The sequence below is a fragment of the Ranitomeya imitator genome, chromosome 4 (genome assembly GCF_032444005.1).
Source record: "Ranitomeya imitator isolate aRanImi1 chromosome 4, aRanImi1.pri, whole genome shotgun sequence".
In the NCBI taxonomy this organism is placed as follows: domain Eukaryota; kingdom Metazoa; phylum Chordata; class Amphibia; order Anura; family Dendrobatidae; genus Ranitomeya; species Ranitomeya imitator.
The window spans coordinates 312,813,501-312,832,134 of NC_091285.1; the positions used below are offsets into that span (position 1 = coordinate 312,813,501).

General features: G+C 44.4%; 1 protein-coding gene across 5 annotated transcripts in view; it reads left to right on the forward strand.

Annotated features, from left to right (window-relative positions):
• Positions 1 to 18,634, forward strand: part of ST7 (suppression of tumorigenicity 7) — a 174,827-nt gene that overhangs the window by 95,290 nt on the left and 60,903 nt on the right. For all 5 annotated transcript variants that reach the window (XM_069764847.1, XM_069764845.1, XM_069764848.1 and 2 more), the window contains one exon: positions 2,492 to 2,574. In XM_069764847.1, coding sequence (XP_069620948.1) covers positions 2,492 to 2,574 — 83 coding nt within the window. The remainder of the gene's footprint in view (positions 1 to 2,491; positions 2,575 to 18,634) is intronic.

The following is an 18,634-nucleotide window of genomic DNA, read 5'->3' on the forward strand; positions in this document are numbered from 1 at the left end:
GCTGTAATTGCCCATACTGTAAAACTTGAAGCCTTCTTAATTCGATCCAGCAAAAGAGTGCAGTCCCCCCTGCGCCTGGGAGTGCTGCAGTCCCCCCTGCGCCTGGGAGTGCTGCAGTCCCCCCTGCGAGTGCTGCAGTCCCCCCTGCGCCTGGGAGTGCTGCAGTCCCCCCATCTAAGGCTACGTTCACATTTGCGTTGTGCGCCGCTGCGTCGACGACGCAACGCAAATAAAAACGCTGCGTTTTGCGACGCATGCGTCGTTTTTTGCCAAAATTTGGACGCAAGAAAAATGCAACTTGTTGCGTTTTCTTGGCCCGACGCTTGCGGTAAAAAAACGCATGCGTCGTACAACGCAGCCCACAAAAACGCATGCGTCCCCCATGTTAAATATAGGGGCGCATGACGCATGCGTCACCGCTGCATTGCCCGACGCAAACCCGACGCAAACACGCAAAACGCTAATGTGAACGTAGCCTAAGCCGCACACTCGTTTTAGGAGTGTTCTGGGGTGGAGAACAGAGACTGACTTAATTTTAGCGAGTGTCTTCTTCAAGATTACTGTAAGCCATTTTCATTAGACCATTCCAATAGTCTGTTTTGATACCGCTGCTTGTGTAACATGTACAAGTTTTCCTTATAACAATCTCCAAGCAGTCAAAGAAATCATCTGTCCGTGTTTTAGAAGAAAAGCTGTTAAATACCTTTTAAATCAGACCGGATAATGTGGTTTAGTAATTGGCTTACATTGTAATACAGCTTTAAACAGATTAGAATGTGCCCTATGAAGTAATGCTAGCACCATGTAGTAGGTGACTCTGCAGGTAACTGGTGCGCTAAACACGTTTGGGGGGTGTCTGATATCAACCCTTCTTTACCCCCAAAGTGCCACAGTGGCATCAACCACACTTTTTCAGATTTATTTATTTTTGATTGGTTTGTCTTGGCGCCTTTTATATGGATGTCCAGTCTTCTGTAAACTGGGTCAATTGGGGGAAAATACAGCTTCTGGATATTCTCCGGCTTCATAAAGTTCCCAAGTCCACATGGCCTAAAGGCTGACCACATGGATTAGGACTCCAAAGAAGTGTGTAATTTGTGTGTGGTTAAAGGGGTAGTCTCATCTCCGAGATAGCTTCCCAATATGTAGTAGGTGTAATATTATTAGCAAATCCCTCCAGTGCTCTGGTGTTTTCCGAGTATCTTGGGCGTGCTCGTATATTATGTTCCTGTCCCTACAGCTGCATGGTTTGCTTCTGTTAGACAGCCACAACACGAGAGCATTGCCTGTTAGGCTATCCCCGCGTGTGTTGAGGCTGTCTGACACATCACTAGTTCAGATTTCTGACATGTCCCTCATGGCTGTTTGGGAAACCTCTACGATTCACATGGCGGTGCACATCTGAGTCACAAAATTGTCTGATTACTTATGCAACAACACAACTTCTCTCCCCTTTTATTTGATAAAATATTTACTCTTGTAGGTAAAAGAGGTGATAACCTAAAGAAAAGTTCCCGCATCTTCCTTGTCTGGTAGGAAGATGACCGTATCGGGCTGGAATCTTTCTTCCTCCTGTAATGTTCAGTTTTCCCTCCTCTTCCATACAACCATGCATGTGACCACTGCTCCATACCCTTCTATAGGACTGACTGCTGGTCCCATAGACATGAGTGGAGTTGTGATCACACTTGTGCTGCACCACTTCATTCTGGGGATTGGGTGGGGGCTCCTAGTGATCATACATTTAGTAGATGATAAAGGTATCTAGTGCAAAAAGCCCTCTAAGGCTAGGTTCACATCGCGTTGGGGCATTCCGTTTAACGGATCCGTTTTTTGCGATTGCGCTAACGCATGGTTGCAATAGAGGTCTATGGACAGCGAACGCTTCCGTTCGCTGTGCATTAGCCGTAATGTACCCCAAAACGCGGTAGCCCGCGTTCGAAGGTGCGTCACGGATAGCCTAAACACAATGTGGACCTAGCCTAACAATTTAATCAATAGCCAAACTCTGCAAATGACGCATAATATTACTGGTTGGTAAGTGAAATACTGAAAAAATAAATAAAATTGTTTTGAAAGCAAATCTGGTCAGTAATGTAATATCCTTTACATCTGAAATAATCTGCAAAGCATATCCAACATGGCTGTAAATCATAATTGTCCATAGTACAACACTGGCTGGTAATTGTATGGAGCATACGGTATTTTATAGATGATGGACATTATCACATCCCCCTACTTTTTTTTTTTTTTTTTTTTTTCTACTTCTCGGGAAGTCATTTGATCTTAATTACTTGACATTCACAGTAGTAGGTGCAGTAGATTTCTGCAAGCTATAAAAGCTGTATAAATCATACATAGAAACACTTTGTGATAATGGATAGTAAAATTGCGTCCGTTTTTGATTTGTACTAACTGAATGTTACACCCTACAAGTCATACACCCGTTCTAGAGAAATGTAGTAAGTGGATTTGTTTTGTTCTCTTTCAGTGAGTATGTTTTTGAACACGCTTACACCCAAATTTTACGTTGCGCTGACTGGCACATCGTCCCTCATCTCCGGACTTATTTTGGTGAGTAAATTAATATTTCTTATATCGTAATATGGTGACCGTTTTGTTCTTGCTGCTAATTTTAGTGGGGCGGTTATCCTAAAGACAGACATTTCAATTAATAGGATTTATTCACAGTGCTGATTACCGTACATGTCCACCTGTTAGGACAACACAATCATGGTATGGCATGCTATTATTATTATTATTATTATTATTATTATTATTATTATTATTCTAATAATGCTATAACACTATTAATTAGGAATAACCAATTAAGTCCTCTTTTGGTTACAAAAAAGTAGTTCTATGTGCACGGTTATTGCCATTTTTGTCTGCATGCCCTGTAATAATAATAATAATCTTTATTTATATAGCGCCAACATATTCCGCAGCGCTTTACAGTTTAAGGCTGTGTTCACACGTTGCGGTTTTTTCGTGGTTTTTCCCGATAAAAACGCTATAAAACCGCAAAAAAAACCGCATACAATAAGCATTCCATCATTTAGAATGAATTCCGCATGTTTTGTGCACATGATGCGTTTTTTTTCCGCAAAAAAAACGCATACCGCACAAAATCCGGACATGCTCTATCTTTTTGCGTTTTTTTTTGCGGATTTCCCACTCCAAAATGCATTGGGAAGTGTCCGGAAAAAAACGCGGCAAAAACGCGGCAAAAACGCATGCGGTTTTCTTGCGGATTTCATGCAGAAAATGTCCGGAATTCTCAGGAATTTTCTGCATGAATTCCTGAACGTGTGCACATAGCCTAACAGTTTCAAACACAAAAGTCATAAGTAACAACGCCCTGTACTGCCAGTGTGAGGGTTACCACTATCAATACCTTACAATATAAGCCTGGTCTAGAAAATAAAATCTCCCACGCCATCTCGGTAGGGATTTCATTTTATGATTTGAGGCTATGTGCACACGTTGCGGATTCGTGTGCGTATTTTCCCGCAACGTTTTTGCAAAATCTGCAGGTAAAACGCACTGCATTTTACCTGCGGATTCCTATTGAGGAACAGGTGTAAAACGCTGCGGAATCCGCACAAAGAATTGACATGCTGCGGAATATACAATGCAGCGTTTCCGCGAGGTATGATCCGCACCATGGGCACAGCGGATTCTGATTTCCATAGGCTTACATGGTACTGTACACCGCATGGAAAACTGCTGTGTATCCGCAGCGGCCAGTCCGCTGCGGATCCACAGCCAAATCCCCAACGTGTGCACGTTTGTAACCAAAGTCTTCGGCTTAACCCAGTGTACCTCGAAATGGCAATGGCTGACAAAGTTCCCCCTTGTTTTTCATTAAAAAAGGTTTTCAGCAACTTCTAGAAGTTGAGCTCCACGATCTATAGCAAAACACTTAGACCATTGAGCTCCTTGGTGACTTTTCTTATAATTTAGAGAATCCGCATACTATTCGGTGTACAGAATTTTATAACATTTCCGTGTTTCATGAAAAATGTATTTGCCACAATTTCGTTAATGGAATTTTCTAGTACATAACCATACTTCCTCCTTGTAAGACAATTAACCGACATGCTGTCTGCTGATGCCCCTGCAGTCAGTCATGCAGATTTTCCCTATATATGCCTTTAATCCATATTTTACTTGGACATTCTGATTTGCTAGTTTTGGTAATGTATATAATGCCGCAAGCCCAGTAGTATCCCCCCTGCTGCGTGCAAAAGGTTGTTCCGTTATGGTCTCTCTACATTGGATTCCTTAAGGTTTTTTGGGGGTTGAAAAATGTGAATGAAGACAACTGTTCAAGAAGGATGGAAAAACTTGTAGCCATGCTCACTGTTCCTCCATCATCCTCTGTGATTCATCTTTGTTTTCATCTCTGGGGCTTTGAGGGGATGGATTATATTCTGCCTTCTTAGGCTAAGTTCACATTGCTTTAGGGCAATCCGTTTAGCGCATACGCTAGCGGATTGCGCTAACGCAATGTCCCAAAAGGGATCGCATTTGGCGATCCCGCTAGCGCAGATACCCAATCTGTGCTAGCGAGGAACGGACCTCGGGACATCTAACGGGACATCGCTAGCGCATGCAAAAAATGCGCTAGAGATCCGTTAGCACATTGCAGTCAATGGGTGCGCTAACCGATCCGTTACATAGCGTTAATTGCGACAATTGCGCCATGTAACGGAGTCCACTAGCGGACACCCATTAACTCAATGTGAACCTAGCCTAAGGGTACGTGCACCCGTTGCGGATCTCTGGAATTTTCTGTGCGGATTCTGCATCTCTTGGCAGAAAACGCAGGTGCAGATTTGATGCGTTTTTCCTGCTGATTCAGTGCAGATTTCATGCGTTTTTACCCCTGCGGATTTCTATAATGGAATGGGTGCAGAAACGCTGCAGATCCGCACAAATGAAGTGACCTGCTCCTTCTTTCAATCTGCTGAGTTTTCCGTGTGGAATTTTCCGCACCATTAGAACAGCATTTTTTTTCCTATTGATTTACATTGTACTGTAAATCACTTTGCGGATCTGCAGCGTTTCTGCACGGAAAAAATCGCTGCGGATCCACAGTAAGTCCGCAACGTGTGCACATAGCCTAAGAGTAAGTGTGCAGGATGTCTTTTAGACGCGGGCATGTCCTCTGAATTTTAAGCAGAAGATGTTTCAGGAAAATGAACACTAGGTTTGATTTCCTGAACTGTCTTCTTTTGATGCCTTTTTGGTAGTTTTTGTGTGTGGGTAAGATTGTGGTTATGGGTGTTTTTTTGTTTTTGTTTTTTTTTTTTTTTCTTCTTTTGCACTTTTTCAGGTGGGTTAGCGAGCATACTTGCCTGAAAAATATGCAGTGTGCAAAAACCCTCAGATAGCATTGTGCCATGTTCCATGGTAACTGACCAAGCAGAACTTGGTTTGGTGTCTTTTGGGGAATAATTCTGAGTCCAGTCAGCATGTTTGTGAATAAAAATAAAAAATCTTGCAAAACTCCAAAGTGAGGAAACTCTTTAAAATTGCTGTTTTGTTTTTTTTGTGCATTTACAGTGCACATACACATTGAGCTTCATTCATCTTTTGTCGGTGGACGGGGTGATACTAGTTATGTTGCTTTCTCCCGCCCCCCCCTTTTTGCCTTGGTATTCGTTTTTTACATTTATTGTGCCAATTTCTTCAAAAGGTACATGTAGTTAATCTATTTTGCACAAAATCTAAAAATTTTTGTATTAACTTTATTTTTATTTATTTTTTTTGCATTTTTAATCTTACAATTTTATACAGTTTTGGGCGAACATTAAATTTTAATTCAGGGGGACATTGTCATACAAACATATTGCAAATTTTGAAAAAGTTGCAATTGCTGAATCGGCCAAAGTCTCAGGTAAACTTGAACCCCACCGACAATGACAAATGTAAACAAGCAGTAGGAATGGGCAAACCTTTGGATGTTTGAGTCCATCAGGTTCTGCTGAACTCTGTAAAAAAAAAAAAAAAAAAGTTCAGTTAGGGTACCCAAACTTGATCCTGCATCGGGGGCCCAAACATCTCATGGTTCCCATGCTGTCAGCTGTGTGACAGTGTGGGTAAACTCCAGCTCTGACTGGTGTTACCTGACATCAGTAATGCAACCGCTCAGCACGGCCGCCGGAACACTTTGACGATAGTGTATGAATCCAGCTGTTGTGATGAGCATTGCTGTCAGTAAGGTTATTGCAGTTCATAGCCATTGAACTGCGATAACCTTACTGATGTCAGCACTTGTTGCAGCAGCCGGATTCACACGTTACTGTCGGTGTGTTTCAGCAGCTGTGCGGAGTGGTTGCATTACTGATATTGCCACTAAGCACTGCATCTGGGTGTAGCACAGTCTGGGATCGTTGTGGGATGGATTTACGGCATTCCCCTTTTGGATTTTTTTTTTTTAAGGTAATAAATGGCACAGGGTATGTTCACACGATCAGTAATCACTGCGGGTTGGACACTGCCTACTTTTGCAGCGTTCAACCCGCAGCATCCAGATGTTACAGTATAGTGGATGGATTTTTTTTTTTCTTTAAATCCCATGCCCACTATGCGTCCAGAGAGCCTGCAGAGACTGACATGCGGCGCATCTCTCCAGACCACAACTTGTCAATTTCTCTTGCAGAGATACTAGTCTCCGCAAGATAAATTTTACCAATAGAATGTATTGAACGCAACAGTGAACACATACGGATTCACCTGTGTTCAATAGACTGCAGTGCTTTGGACGCAGTGAACATGCGCTGCGTCCAAAGCGTTGACACTTCCGGATCATGGGCACATACCCTAAAACAAGGCAAGTGCTTTTTATAATTTAAGGACTTTTGTCTGTGTGTTTATTGCTTTTGACTATGAGGTTAATAAGTGGGGTGTATTTTAAAAGCCTCTCCATTACTAACCCCTGGGCTTGATATCAGCAGACATTACATTACTGACATGAACCCCAAAACATTACCATGTTTGCCAACCCACCAGACCAAGGCAAGCGGGAAGAGTTGGTCAAAGAGCCAGAATTGTCACATCTAATGAATGCACCTCTTGTGGGGGGCTGCGGGCTGCTATTTTTAGGCTCAGGAGTGCCAAATATCCATGGACCTTCCCAGCCCAAAAATATCAACCCCCAGCTGTCTGCTATACCATAGCGGGTTATCACAAATAAGGAGTACACCACGCTTTTTGTTTTTAAAATTCTTTATTTAATTAAAACTACTTGGGGACCCCTCTATTTTTGATAACCAGCCAAGATAAACCAGGCAGCTGACGGCTGCAGGCCGCAGTTGTCTGCTTTACCTGTACTTGTTATAAAAATAAATAAAGGGGACCCCATATTGTGTTTTTGTTATTTTTTTTTTTTTGTTTGTTTTTTTTTTGTTTCCCCCGGCTGTGATAGCCAGAAGTTCAAGCCTTGTTCAGGCTGTTGAACCTGAACAGTAACAGACTTCTGGGAGAATAACTTTACTGATTGGGTTCGCCCTTCACTACATAACAGGCAAACACCGATTAAAATAGACTTCGGAAAAGGTGCAAATTGAAATCGGAGTTGGTTTTTTTTCAACAATTTTCTCTTTATTCTAAGGCTGCCTTCTCACTATCAGTATTTGGTCAGTATTTTACATCAGTATTTGTAAGCCAAAACCAGGAGTGGGTGATAAATACAGAAGTGGTGCATATGTTTCTATTATACTTTTCCTCTATTTGTTCCACTCCTGGTTTTGGCTTACAAATACTGAGGTAAAATACTGACCAAATACTGCTAGTGTGAAAGCAGCCTAAGGGGGATGGGTTTGGGGAATTGCAAATGCAATATTGAATGTCTGTCTTTTTTTGTTTGGTGTTTGGCTGTTGTGAATTCTGTGGCAGAGCTCCCTCCTGTGGTCACAAGTGGTACTTCGGCTGATTCTCTCTGTAAGCTTCCGTTGGTGGAGGGAAGTGGTACTGCGGCTTCTGAGTTTCCTCCCTCAGGTGATGTGGTGAGGTCGTTAGGTGCTGCTCTACTTAACTCCACCTAGTGCTTTGATCCTGGCTTCCTGTCAATGTTCCAGTATTGGACTTGTTTTCCTCCTGGATCGTTCCTGTGGCCTGCTGCTCTGCATAGCTAAGTTTTCCTTTGCTATTTTGTTTGCTTTTCTTCTGTCCAGCTTATCTATTTGTTTGCTGGAAGCTCTGGGACGCAGAGGGTGTAGCTCCGTGCCGTTAGTTCGGTACGGAGGGTCTTTTTGCCCCCTTTGCGTGGTTTTTAGGGTTTTGTGTTGACCGCAAAGTTACCTTTCCTATCCTCGCTCTGTTCAGAAAGTCGGGCCTCACTTTGCTAAATCTATTTCATCTCTACGTTTGTCTTTTCATCTTACTCAGTCATTATATGTGGGGGGCTGCCTTTTCCTTTGGGGTATTTCTCTGAGGCAAGGTAGGCTTATTTTCTATCTTCAGGCTAGCTAGTTTCTCAGGCTGTGCCGAGTTGCATAGGTAGCGTTAGGCGCAATCCACGGCTGCCTCTAGTGTTGTTGGATAGGATTAGGGATTGCGGTCAACAGAGTTCCCACGTCTCAGAGCTCGTTCTATGTTTTTGGGTTATTGTCAGGTCACTGTATGTGCTCTGACCTCTATGTTCACTGTGGTACTGAGTTGCCTAATCATAACATTTGGCCACTTTGCTTCTGTGTTTTTTTTTTTTTTTTTCTTTTGTATGTGGTATTCTTGAGAAAATGCAAGTAGCCACTTTTACTTAATGGGTGTGGCCTTTAAAGAAGTATTCGCATCTTGGCCATAAATTTCTGATCGATTTGGGTCCCTCTGTTGGGAACAAGCTTATTCCCCAGAGTGGGAGAGACGTTCATGGGCGGCCATCCCTTCATTTCAGTCAGTGATATAAAAGAGCATTTTTCTGGGACCTGCATTTACCGGACTTCTTTGGTGTATTTTATAGATACATCCAGCTTACATTGGTAACTGTATTTTGGACTATGCAACCATAGGCAAAATATGGCAATAATTTTTATTGGTTATTTCAAGTTTCTTATAGATTCAGTGCTCAGGTGGTAGGCACATGGACTCCAACCCCCCTCCCCATACGAGTGCATGGAGCAAGCTTTATATACATAATTTTGAGCATCCATCCCAAAGCTTTCTGCAGGAATGCCTTGTTAATGACCCCTGTGTATCGTGGTATACACAGACCTGTGCCATAATCTTCGCAGTTTGCCAGGCATAAGGAGGCTGTCTAATTGATTCTCTGTGGATATTTACAGCAAAATAGACATTTCCCCAAAGAAGCTCCCAGCTAGTAATGAGTGATCCCTTCGGAAAAAGACCTACGGTAATTGCTTTATTTTTTGTGTGGAGTTAATTTGTACTGCAAATGGATACTTTCTGATTTTACTATACACCCAATCCTTTAAGGCTATGTGCACACCTTGCGTCGGGTCCCTGCGGGTTCTCCCGCAGCGGATTTGATAAATCTGCAGGGCAAAACAACTGCGGTTCTCCCTGCAGATTTATCGCGGTTTGTTCCGCGTTTTCCGCTGCGGGTTTCCGCCTATACTATTGATGCTGCATATGCAGCAATATGCAGCATCAATAGTAATGTTAAAAATAATAAAAATTGGTTATACTCACCCTCTGATGTCCGGATCTCCTGGGCGCTGCACCCGGCGTTCCGGTTCCAAAGATGCTGTGGGAGAAGGACCCTTCGTGACGTCACGGTCATGTGACCGCGACGTCACCGCAGGTCCTGGTCGCACAGCAACTCTGACCGGACGGCCGCGTGCAGCGCCCAGGAGCTCCGGACATCAGAGGGTGAGTATAACCAGATTTTTTATTTTTTAACCCCAAATATGGTTCCCAGGGCCTGGAGGAGAGTCTCCTCTCCTCCACCCCGGGTACCACCCGCACATTATCCGCTTACTTCCCGCAACGTGGGCACAGCCCCATGCGGGAAGTAAGCGGTTCAATGTATTCCTATGGGTGCAGAATCGCAGCGATTCTGCACAAAGAAGTGACATGCTGCGGGTTGTAAACCGCTGCGTTCCCGCGCGGTTTTTCCCGCAGCATGTGCACAGCGGTTTGCGGTTTCCATAGGGTTTACATGTTACTGTAAACGCTATGGAAACTGCTGCGGACCCGCAGCATCAAAATCGCGGCGGTTCCGCGGAAAAAACCGCTAAGTGTGAATATAGCCTAATAGTTTCCCTCTCAAGCCACAGAGTGGATGTAAATCTAGATTTTGTTTTGACCACCAGAACTTATTTACCTAGTAGCATATTCCTAAACAAAGTAGGGATCATCTATTAAGCGTACGAGAGTGTGAGCGACCTGAGCGCTTCCCAGCAATAAATATAATATGCAAAGCTGCAGACAGCACATTTGTTTGTGTGTCTTCTGCATCAGACATCCAAATAGTAATGGTTTAATATAAGGTCAGTACATTATATGCATGCAGTAGTCCTTTCCACTTTTTTGCCATTTAGGTAATATTGTGAATTGGGCCCCAAAAGGAAAATTTTACATTATAGATCAGATAAGGGGTTGTCAAATATTTTAGAAGTATGAGGAATCTTGTACACAAGGTCATTTTCCTCACTTACATTCCTGCTTTGTCTAAAATGGTCCCCACACAAACAGTAAAAACTTGCATGGACTGTGCCTCAATGAAACATATGCTGCTTCTGTTCATGAGCTCACACTGCTTACAGATTTTTTCCTATTAGAGAATTAGACAGCAGTCAGGAAAAATGTAGCAGACGAGGCGATGTTAGACACTGGGACCAGAGCAGAAAGCGTATTTTTAGGTCCTGGATGCTTGTTTAGAATGGGGCTGAGTAACAAGAAGCCACATGAAAGAGCTTGGACCTTTCATCTGCCTTTGACACACTGGACCTTTTTTTCTTACTTCAGATTCTCTCATCTCTTGGCATCACAGCCTTGGCCTTATCTTGGATCTCGTCATACTTAGCAGACTGGACATTCAGCATCTCCCACTCACATACCACCTCATCATCTCACCTCCTATCTGTCGGTGTTCCCCAAGGCTCAGTTCTAGGACCGGTGCCCTACTGCATCTACACCTTCGGCCTAGGACCGCTCATCGTCCCACTGCTTTCATTATCACCTATATGCTGATGATGCACAGATCTACTTCTCTGGACCTGATATCGCTTCTTTACTAACCAGAATCCCACAATGTCTGTCAGCTATTTAATCTTTCTTCTCTACTAGATTTCTATAAGTTAACATGGATAAACAGAATCAATCATCTTTTTTTCCCATCTGCTCAACCAATCCTCTAACAGCAGACCTAGCCATCAAAGTCAATGGCTGCTCACTCTCCCCAGTCCCACAAGCTTTCTGCCTCGAGGTAACCCTTGACTCTGATCTCTCCTTCAAGTCAAATATCCAAGCACTTTCTACATCCTGCCAATTCCAAACTCAAATGTTTCCCGGATCCGCATATTTCTTAACCAAGAATCTGCAAAAACTCTAGTGCATGCCCACATCCACCTCGACTACTGCTACTTCCTGCTCTGTGGCCTCCCCTCTAACATACTTGCAACCCTCCAATTGAATCTAAACTCCGCTGCCTAAGGCTACGTTCACATTAGCGTTGCGCCGCCCTGCGTCGGCGACGCAACGCGCGACGCACGGAAAAACGCGCGCAAACGCGCGCAAAAACGCGCGCGTTTTGCGACGCGTGCGTCGTTTTTGACGAAAATCGGACGCACAGAAAATGCAACTTGTTGCATTTTCTTGCGTCCGACGCTAGCGTCGGAAACGACGCACGTGGCGAAAAACGCCACCCAAAAAACGCACGCGTCCCCTATGTTAAACATAGGGGCGCGTCGCCGCTGCGTCGCCGCTGCGTCGCCGACGCAACAGCGGCGCAACGCTAATGTGAACGTAGCCTAACTAATCCACCTGTCCCCCCACTATTCTCTGGACTCACCTCTTTCAATCCTTTCACTGGTTCCCCATTACCCAAAGACTCCAGTTCAAAACCCTAGCCATGGCATACGAAGCCATTTACAACCTATCTCCTCCATACATCTGTGACCTAGTCTCCTGGTACTTGCCTGCATTCAAGCTTCGATCTTACAAGATCTCCTTCTCCACTTCCCTCTTATCTCCTCTTCACACAATTGCATACATGATTTTTCCCGTGTATCACCCTATTCTGGAACTCTCTACCCCAATATATCAGACGCGCTTACTATGGAAACCGTCAAAAGGAACCTGAAGACCTACCTCTTCCGACAAGCCTACAACCTACAGTTACTCTCGCTCCACAATACGGTTGGACGATCAGCTCTACCCTCACCTACTGTATCTTCATCCATCCCTTGTAGACTGTGAGCACTCGAGAGCAGGATCTTCTCTCCTCCTGTACCAGTCGTGACTTGTTTTGTCCAAGATTACTGTGCTTTGTTTTTTATGTATACCCCTTTTAACCTGTAAAGCCTCACGGAATAAATGGCATTATAACAATAAAGATCTGTGAGCCATATGTGGTCTTGGATCCACAATGAAGCCACCCTGTATATAGACCAAAAAACGGGGCAAGTGGTATGAGAGCTCTGCTATAAAGTATGTGTGTATATATATATATATATATATATATATATATATATATATATATATATATATATATATATATATATATATATATATATATATATATATATATATATATATATATATATATATATATATATATATATAAAATATAATATAGATAGATAGTTAACCAAAGAAAAAATGGACACTAGAGCTGATTAAAATACTAGAAAATTTATTGAAAATATATTTAAAAATTTTTGTTGTCCAGACATAATCATTGTAAATATATTTGCAGACACAGTTAAAAAGGAAAAGGCAACACACTAGTACCACGTACAGGGAAAGAGTATAACAGGAATAATCAACATAGCCACTTCATTTTTAATGAACTACACAATTAAATAACCAATCTCTAGATCCCTCTCTATAGGATTTTAGTACTAACTCACAGAGCTATGTATATAGACTAACTGTTCAAAATGTCATATCAAATTCATATAGATTAGCCAAATAATGGCAAAGTGCAAAGTGGCAACAGTACATAGGATATAGTCGCCACCTACATAGAGCCACAATAGCTATAACAATAATTGAGAAAATTACTGGGGGACTGCAAAGGATAAATGCTATTATTAAACTAGAAAATAGGGTATAATTGTCTTACTGTATAGTTGCCTATAAGAATTATATGAATGAACTCAAGACTCAAAAGGTTAAATGCAGATCAAATGCATAGATCGAATCCAAATAAAGTGCCAAGAAGATATACTTATATACAGTCGTAATCAATATTGTAATCTAAAAACATTATAGTTAGTGATTATTATTATAGTAGAAAGTAGCATGGACTTGATTAATACAACAAGACATATAGGCAAAGCATATTATAATGAAAACCCTATAATTGCAAGTGAAAGTGTGCGAAACACGCGTTGGGGTTCTCTTCCCACGATCAGGAGTAGGTCGGTTCATTTATGTAATATCATGTAGGGCATGTAGCAGAGTGCCAGGGTGTGGAAATACAGAAGCCCCTCGCCATGACGGGAACCCTGTTCCCATTACACAAGTCTGAGAGCCAGATCGAGGCCCACAGACAGTGAAGTGCAACCTCCGGACGCACCATGAAACACTGGAGCCGACGACAGGTTACTTTTTGCTGTAGACAAAACGGAAGCGACACGGGAAAAGAATGAAGGTGATATCTACTCTAATCTCCAAATGGCTGTCATATACCGAACACTGGGATTCAGCCACTGCCTTCATTGACCAATTCTCCACCTGGCTTCTTCACTTTGTCTCTGCTGACATCCCCACCATCATCATGGGCGACTTTAATATCCCTACTGACACCTGCCAGCCAGCAGCCTCCAAACTCCTGTCCCTTACCTCAGTGTTTTTCAACCAGTGTGCCGCGGCACACTAGTGTGCTGCGACACATGGTCGGGTGTGCCGCGGGGAATGGGAGTCAGCTGTTCTCTGTGCCGACTGTCAAGCTGACAGCCGGCACAGAGAAGCTGCAGCGCGCCGGCTCCCGGAGATCAATTGTACTCGCAGACATCTACCAGCTGCGAGTACAATTGAGGCTCTGACCGCTGGGTCAGAGCGACGCCAGCAGCGTGATCAAGTCATGTGATCACGCTGCTGACGTCACTATCCGGCGCGCAGGAGACAGAAGAGACTTGGTGGTAAGTGCTCCTGTGCTGTGGAGCTGAAGACACCGAAGATTCAGCGTGGGGTGGGTTTATGGGGAGTATGTGGGGGGGATTTATTCAGTGTGTGTGGGGGATTTATTCAGTGTGTGGGGGGGATTTATTCAGTGTGGGGGGAGGATTTATTCAGTGTGTGGGGGGATTTATTCAGTGTGTGGGGGGATTTATTCAGTGTGTGGGGGGGATTTATTCAGTGTGTGGGGGGATTTATTCAGTGTGTGGGGGGATTTATTCAGTGTGTGGGGGGGATTTATTCAGTGAGTGGGGGGATTTATTCAGTGTGTGGGGGGGATTTATTCAGTGTGTGGGGGGGATTTATTCAGTGTGTGGGGGGATTTATTCAGTGTGTGTGGGGGGATTTATTCAGTGTGTGTGGGGGGGGATTTATTCAGTGTGGGGGGGGGGATTTATTCAGTGAGTGGGGGGATTTATTCAGTGAGTGGGGGGATTTATTCAGTGTGTGGGGGGGATTTATTCAGTGTGTGGGGGGAATTTATTCAGTGTGTACGTGGGGGGGGGCTGGAATTTATTTAGCATGTGTGGGGCAGGGTGCATTTATTCTGTGGAAGGGGATGGATTTATTCTATCGGAAGGGCAGTGGATATATTCTGTGGGGGTGAGTGGGGAGATGGGGGTGGACACAGTAGCGAGGGGAAAAATGTGTGCTGACAGTACTGGGAGCAACGGTGATGGGATGTGTGAGGACAGTATGGGGAGTCGGGGGAATGTGTGAGGGGGGAATGTGTGAGGAGGAAATATGGAGAGAGCAAAGGCGTATGTTAGCAGGGGGGGGATGTACAGGAGGAGGCTATTAGAAATGTGTGCAGACAGTATGGGGGGATGAAAGTGTGAGTGGACACATAATAGATACTGAGTAGTGTGAGGGTAACAGCCAGGAGGAGACAGTATGCCAAGTAGGAGGAGTGTAATGAAGGGGCACAGTAGAGAGACTGGGCTCTCTATGAGGGACACCGTATGAGAAGGCAGTGTGAAGTATGGAAAAGAGAGAGGGTAGTGTGGATGGCATGTACCATAAGAGGGACAGTGAGGGTCATATTATGTGCTGGGAATAAAGTGATGGGCAATTATTTACTCAGGGGCTCAGCCTAGGGCAGATATTGTTATTCCGGAGCATTATAAGAACACTGCTATCTTTAAGGGTGTTGTGTCGGGATGTGCTGCAGAAGACAGGAGAAGATGGAAGTCTGCAGAAACGAGCTCTGCCGGTGGATGAGAAGAGTCATCATGGCATCTGGACAAGGTGAAGATGAAAAGAAAGCGGCGACTCCACAAACAACGTCATCTATCAGGTACCTGGATGTAAATGTGTTTTTTTTGTGATACTAATTCTCATTTTTATTTGTTAGGAACATTAAAGGGGATGTCCAAGGTTGTGATGAGTCTGCAGTCATACTATGTGACTGCAGACTTCTGAATTCTCACAGTGCACACTGCTATCATAATTCTCTGATGTTGGTGATTTACATACATGCGGTCACGTGCTGACTAGACATGTGTGGCCTCATTCAATGAAAATGAATTGACTGAGGCCGGACACGTCTAGTTAGAATGTGACCAGAAGTATCCAAATCACATACTTGTGCTGTCATGACCGTCCACTCTGGCCACCGGCAAGGGAGAATCCTGAAAGTGTGCAGTGCTTGCGCTGTGAGAATTCAGAAGCCTGCAGTCACATAGAATGACTGCAGACTTTCATCTCAAACCTGGACGCACCATTTTGTGCCATTTTGGTTGGTGGTGTGCCTCGGGATTTTTTAAGTATAAAAAGTGTGCCGCGGCTCAAAAAAGGTTGAAAAACACTGCCTTACCTCACCCTTTGGACTTACTCAGTGGTCCTCCACAGCCACCCACACAGACGGACATACACTATACCTCATCCTTACCCACCTCTGTTCCCCATCTAATCTCACAACCTCTCCCTTCCCCTATCTGACCACCATCTACTGACCTTCTCATCCTTGTCCTCCTCACCCGCCCCCCCATGTCCAACCACTAGCACATTCTCACAGAAACTTTTAGCCCTCACCTCTGCTAAACAGACCTATTTCACAAACCTTGTATCTTCATTATCCTACAACCCAAAATAACTGTTCAGCACATTCAACTCCCTCCTCCGCCCACCACTGCCTCCTCCAACTCCCCTCATCTCTTCCGAGGACTTTCCCACCTACTTCAAAAACAAGATCGACCAAACAAGGCAAACCTTTACTGTTCCACACCCCAACCACTCCATATACCAGACCACTGCCCTTCCCCATTAACTTCCCTCTCCAACACCACTGAAGGAGAGCTTACTCACCTCCTTTCCAAATCACACCTCCCCAGCTGTGCACTTGACCCATCCCTTCCCACCTGCTCCCCAACCTCATTAACATGCTCATTCCAGCCCTAACCCACCTCTTCAACCTATCGCTGTCTTCTGGTACCTTCCCCTCTGCCTTCAAACATGCCACCATCACACCCATCCTCAAAACAACCTTGACCCAACTGCTATGCCCAGCTATCGCCCCATATCACTGCTCCCGTTTGCTTAAAAACTTCTTGAGCAGCATGTCCATGCTCAACTTTCCTCCCACCTCTCATCTAACTCTATCCATGACAACCTCCAATCTGGCTTCCGCCCCCACCACTCCACCAAAACTGCTCTGACCAAAATTACTAATGACTTACAGCTAAAGCTAACAGACAGTTCTCCATCCTGCTCCTTCTCGACCTGTCCTCTGTTTTTCGACAGTCTACCACTGCCTACTGCTACAGATTTTCTTCCCTTGGCATCAAAGACCTTGCCCTGTCCTGGATTGCCTCATACCTTTCCAACCGCACATTTAGCGTTTCACACTCCCACACCACCTCCTCATCCCGCCCTCTCTCTGAGTCCCTGTCTGTTAGAGGCGCTGTCCTGGGGCCCCTACTTTTTTCCATCTGTACCCTTGGTCTAGGACAACTCATAATATCCCATGGCTTCCAGTACCACCCGTATGCGGACAACACTCAGATCTACCTCTCTGGCCCAGATGTCACCTCTCTGCTGTCCAGAATCCCGGAGTGTCTATCAGCAATATCCTCCTTCCTCACCTTTCGCTTCCTAAAACTCAACGTAGACAAAACCAAACTCTTCATTTTTCCCCCATCTCGCGTATCCCACCTACCTGATCTATCTATTATGGTAAACTGCATCACACTCTCTCCTGCACCTGAAATCCGCTGCCTCGGGGTAACTCTCGACTGTGCCCTGTTCTTCAAACCGCAAGTCCCAACTCTTGCCTCCTCCAACTCAAAAATATTGCCAGAATCCGTCCCTTCCTCAGCCCACAATTTACTAAAACTCTTGTGCATGCCCTCCTCCTCTCCCACCTCGATTACTGCAACACCCTCCTCTGTGGCCTCCCTGCTTACTCTGTTGCACCACTCCAGTCTGTCCTCAACTCGCTGCCCGACTAAGCCACCTCTCTCCTCGCTACTCCCCTTCTTCTCCCCTCTGCAAATCCCTCCACTGGCTCCCAATTCCCCAACGAATCCAATTCACTAACACTGATCTAGAAAGCCATCCACAACCTGTCCCCTCCCTGTATCTCTGAACTAATCTCCCAATATCTTCCCTCACGTAATCCTTGATCCTCCCAAGACCTCCTACTCTCCTCCACACTTATTTGTACTTCACACAACCGCCTCCAAGATTTGTCCCGAATATACCCCATCCTCTGCAATTCCACGCCTGAACACGTCCAATTATCCACCGTCCTCGGATCCTTCAGACGGAACCTGAAAACTCATCTCTTCAAGAAAGCCTACAGCCTGCAATAACCGAGCTGCCGCTTCACCACCACCAGAGCTGCTGCACGCTTGACATTCTATCTCTTCCCCATTATCCCGCAAAATGTAAGTCCGCAAGGACAGGATCCTTTCCCCGCTGTACCAGTCTGTCATTGTAAATTTGTTTACTGTAAACTATATCTATAATTCTGTACGTAACCCCTTTCTCATGTACAGCACCATGGAATTAATGGTGCTATATAACTAAATAAATTAATAATAAAAATTGTGGTATATGGAGTGGTTGAGGTGGTGGAACAGTAAAGGTTTGCCTTGTTTGATCGATCTTATTTTTGAAGTAGGTGGTAAAGTCCTCTGCAGAGATGAGGGAAGTTGGAGGTGGCAGTGGTGGGCGGAGGAGGGATTTGAATGTGCTGAACAGTTGTTTTGGGTTGTAGGATAATGAAGATACAAGGTTTGTGAAATAGGTCTGTTTAGCAGAGGTGAGGGCTAATTTGAAAGCTTTTTGTAGCTTGTGTAGCTTGTTTGAAGGCAGTGAA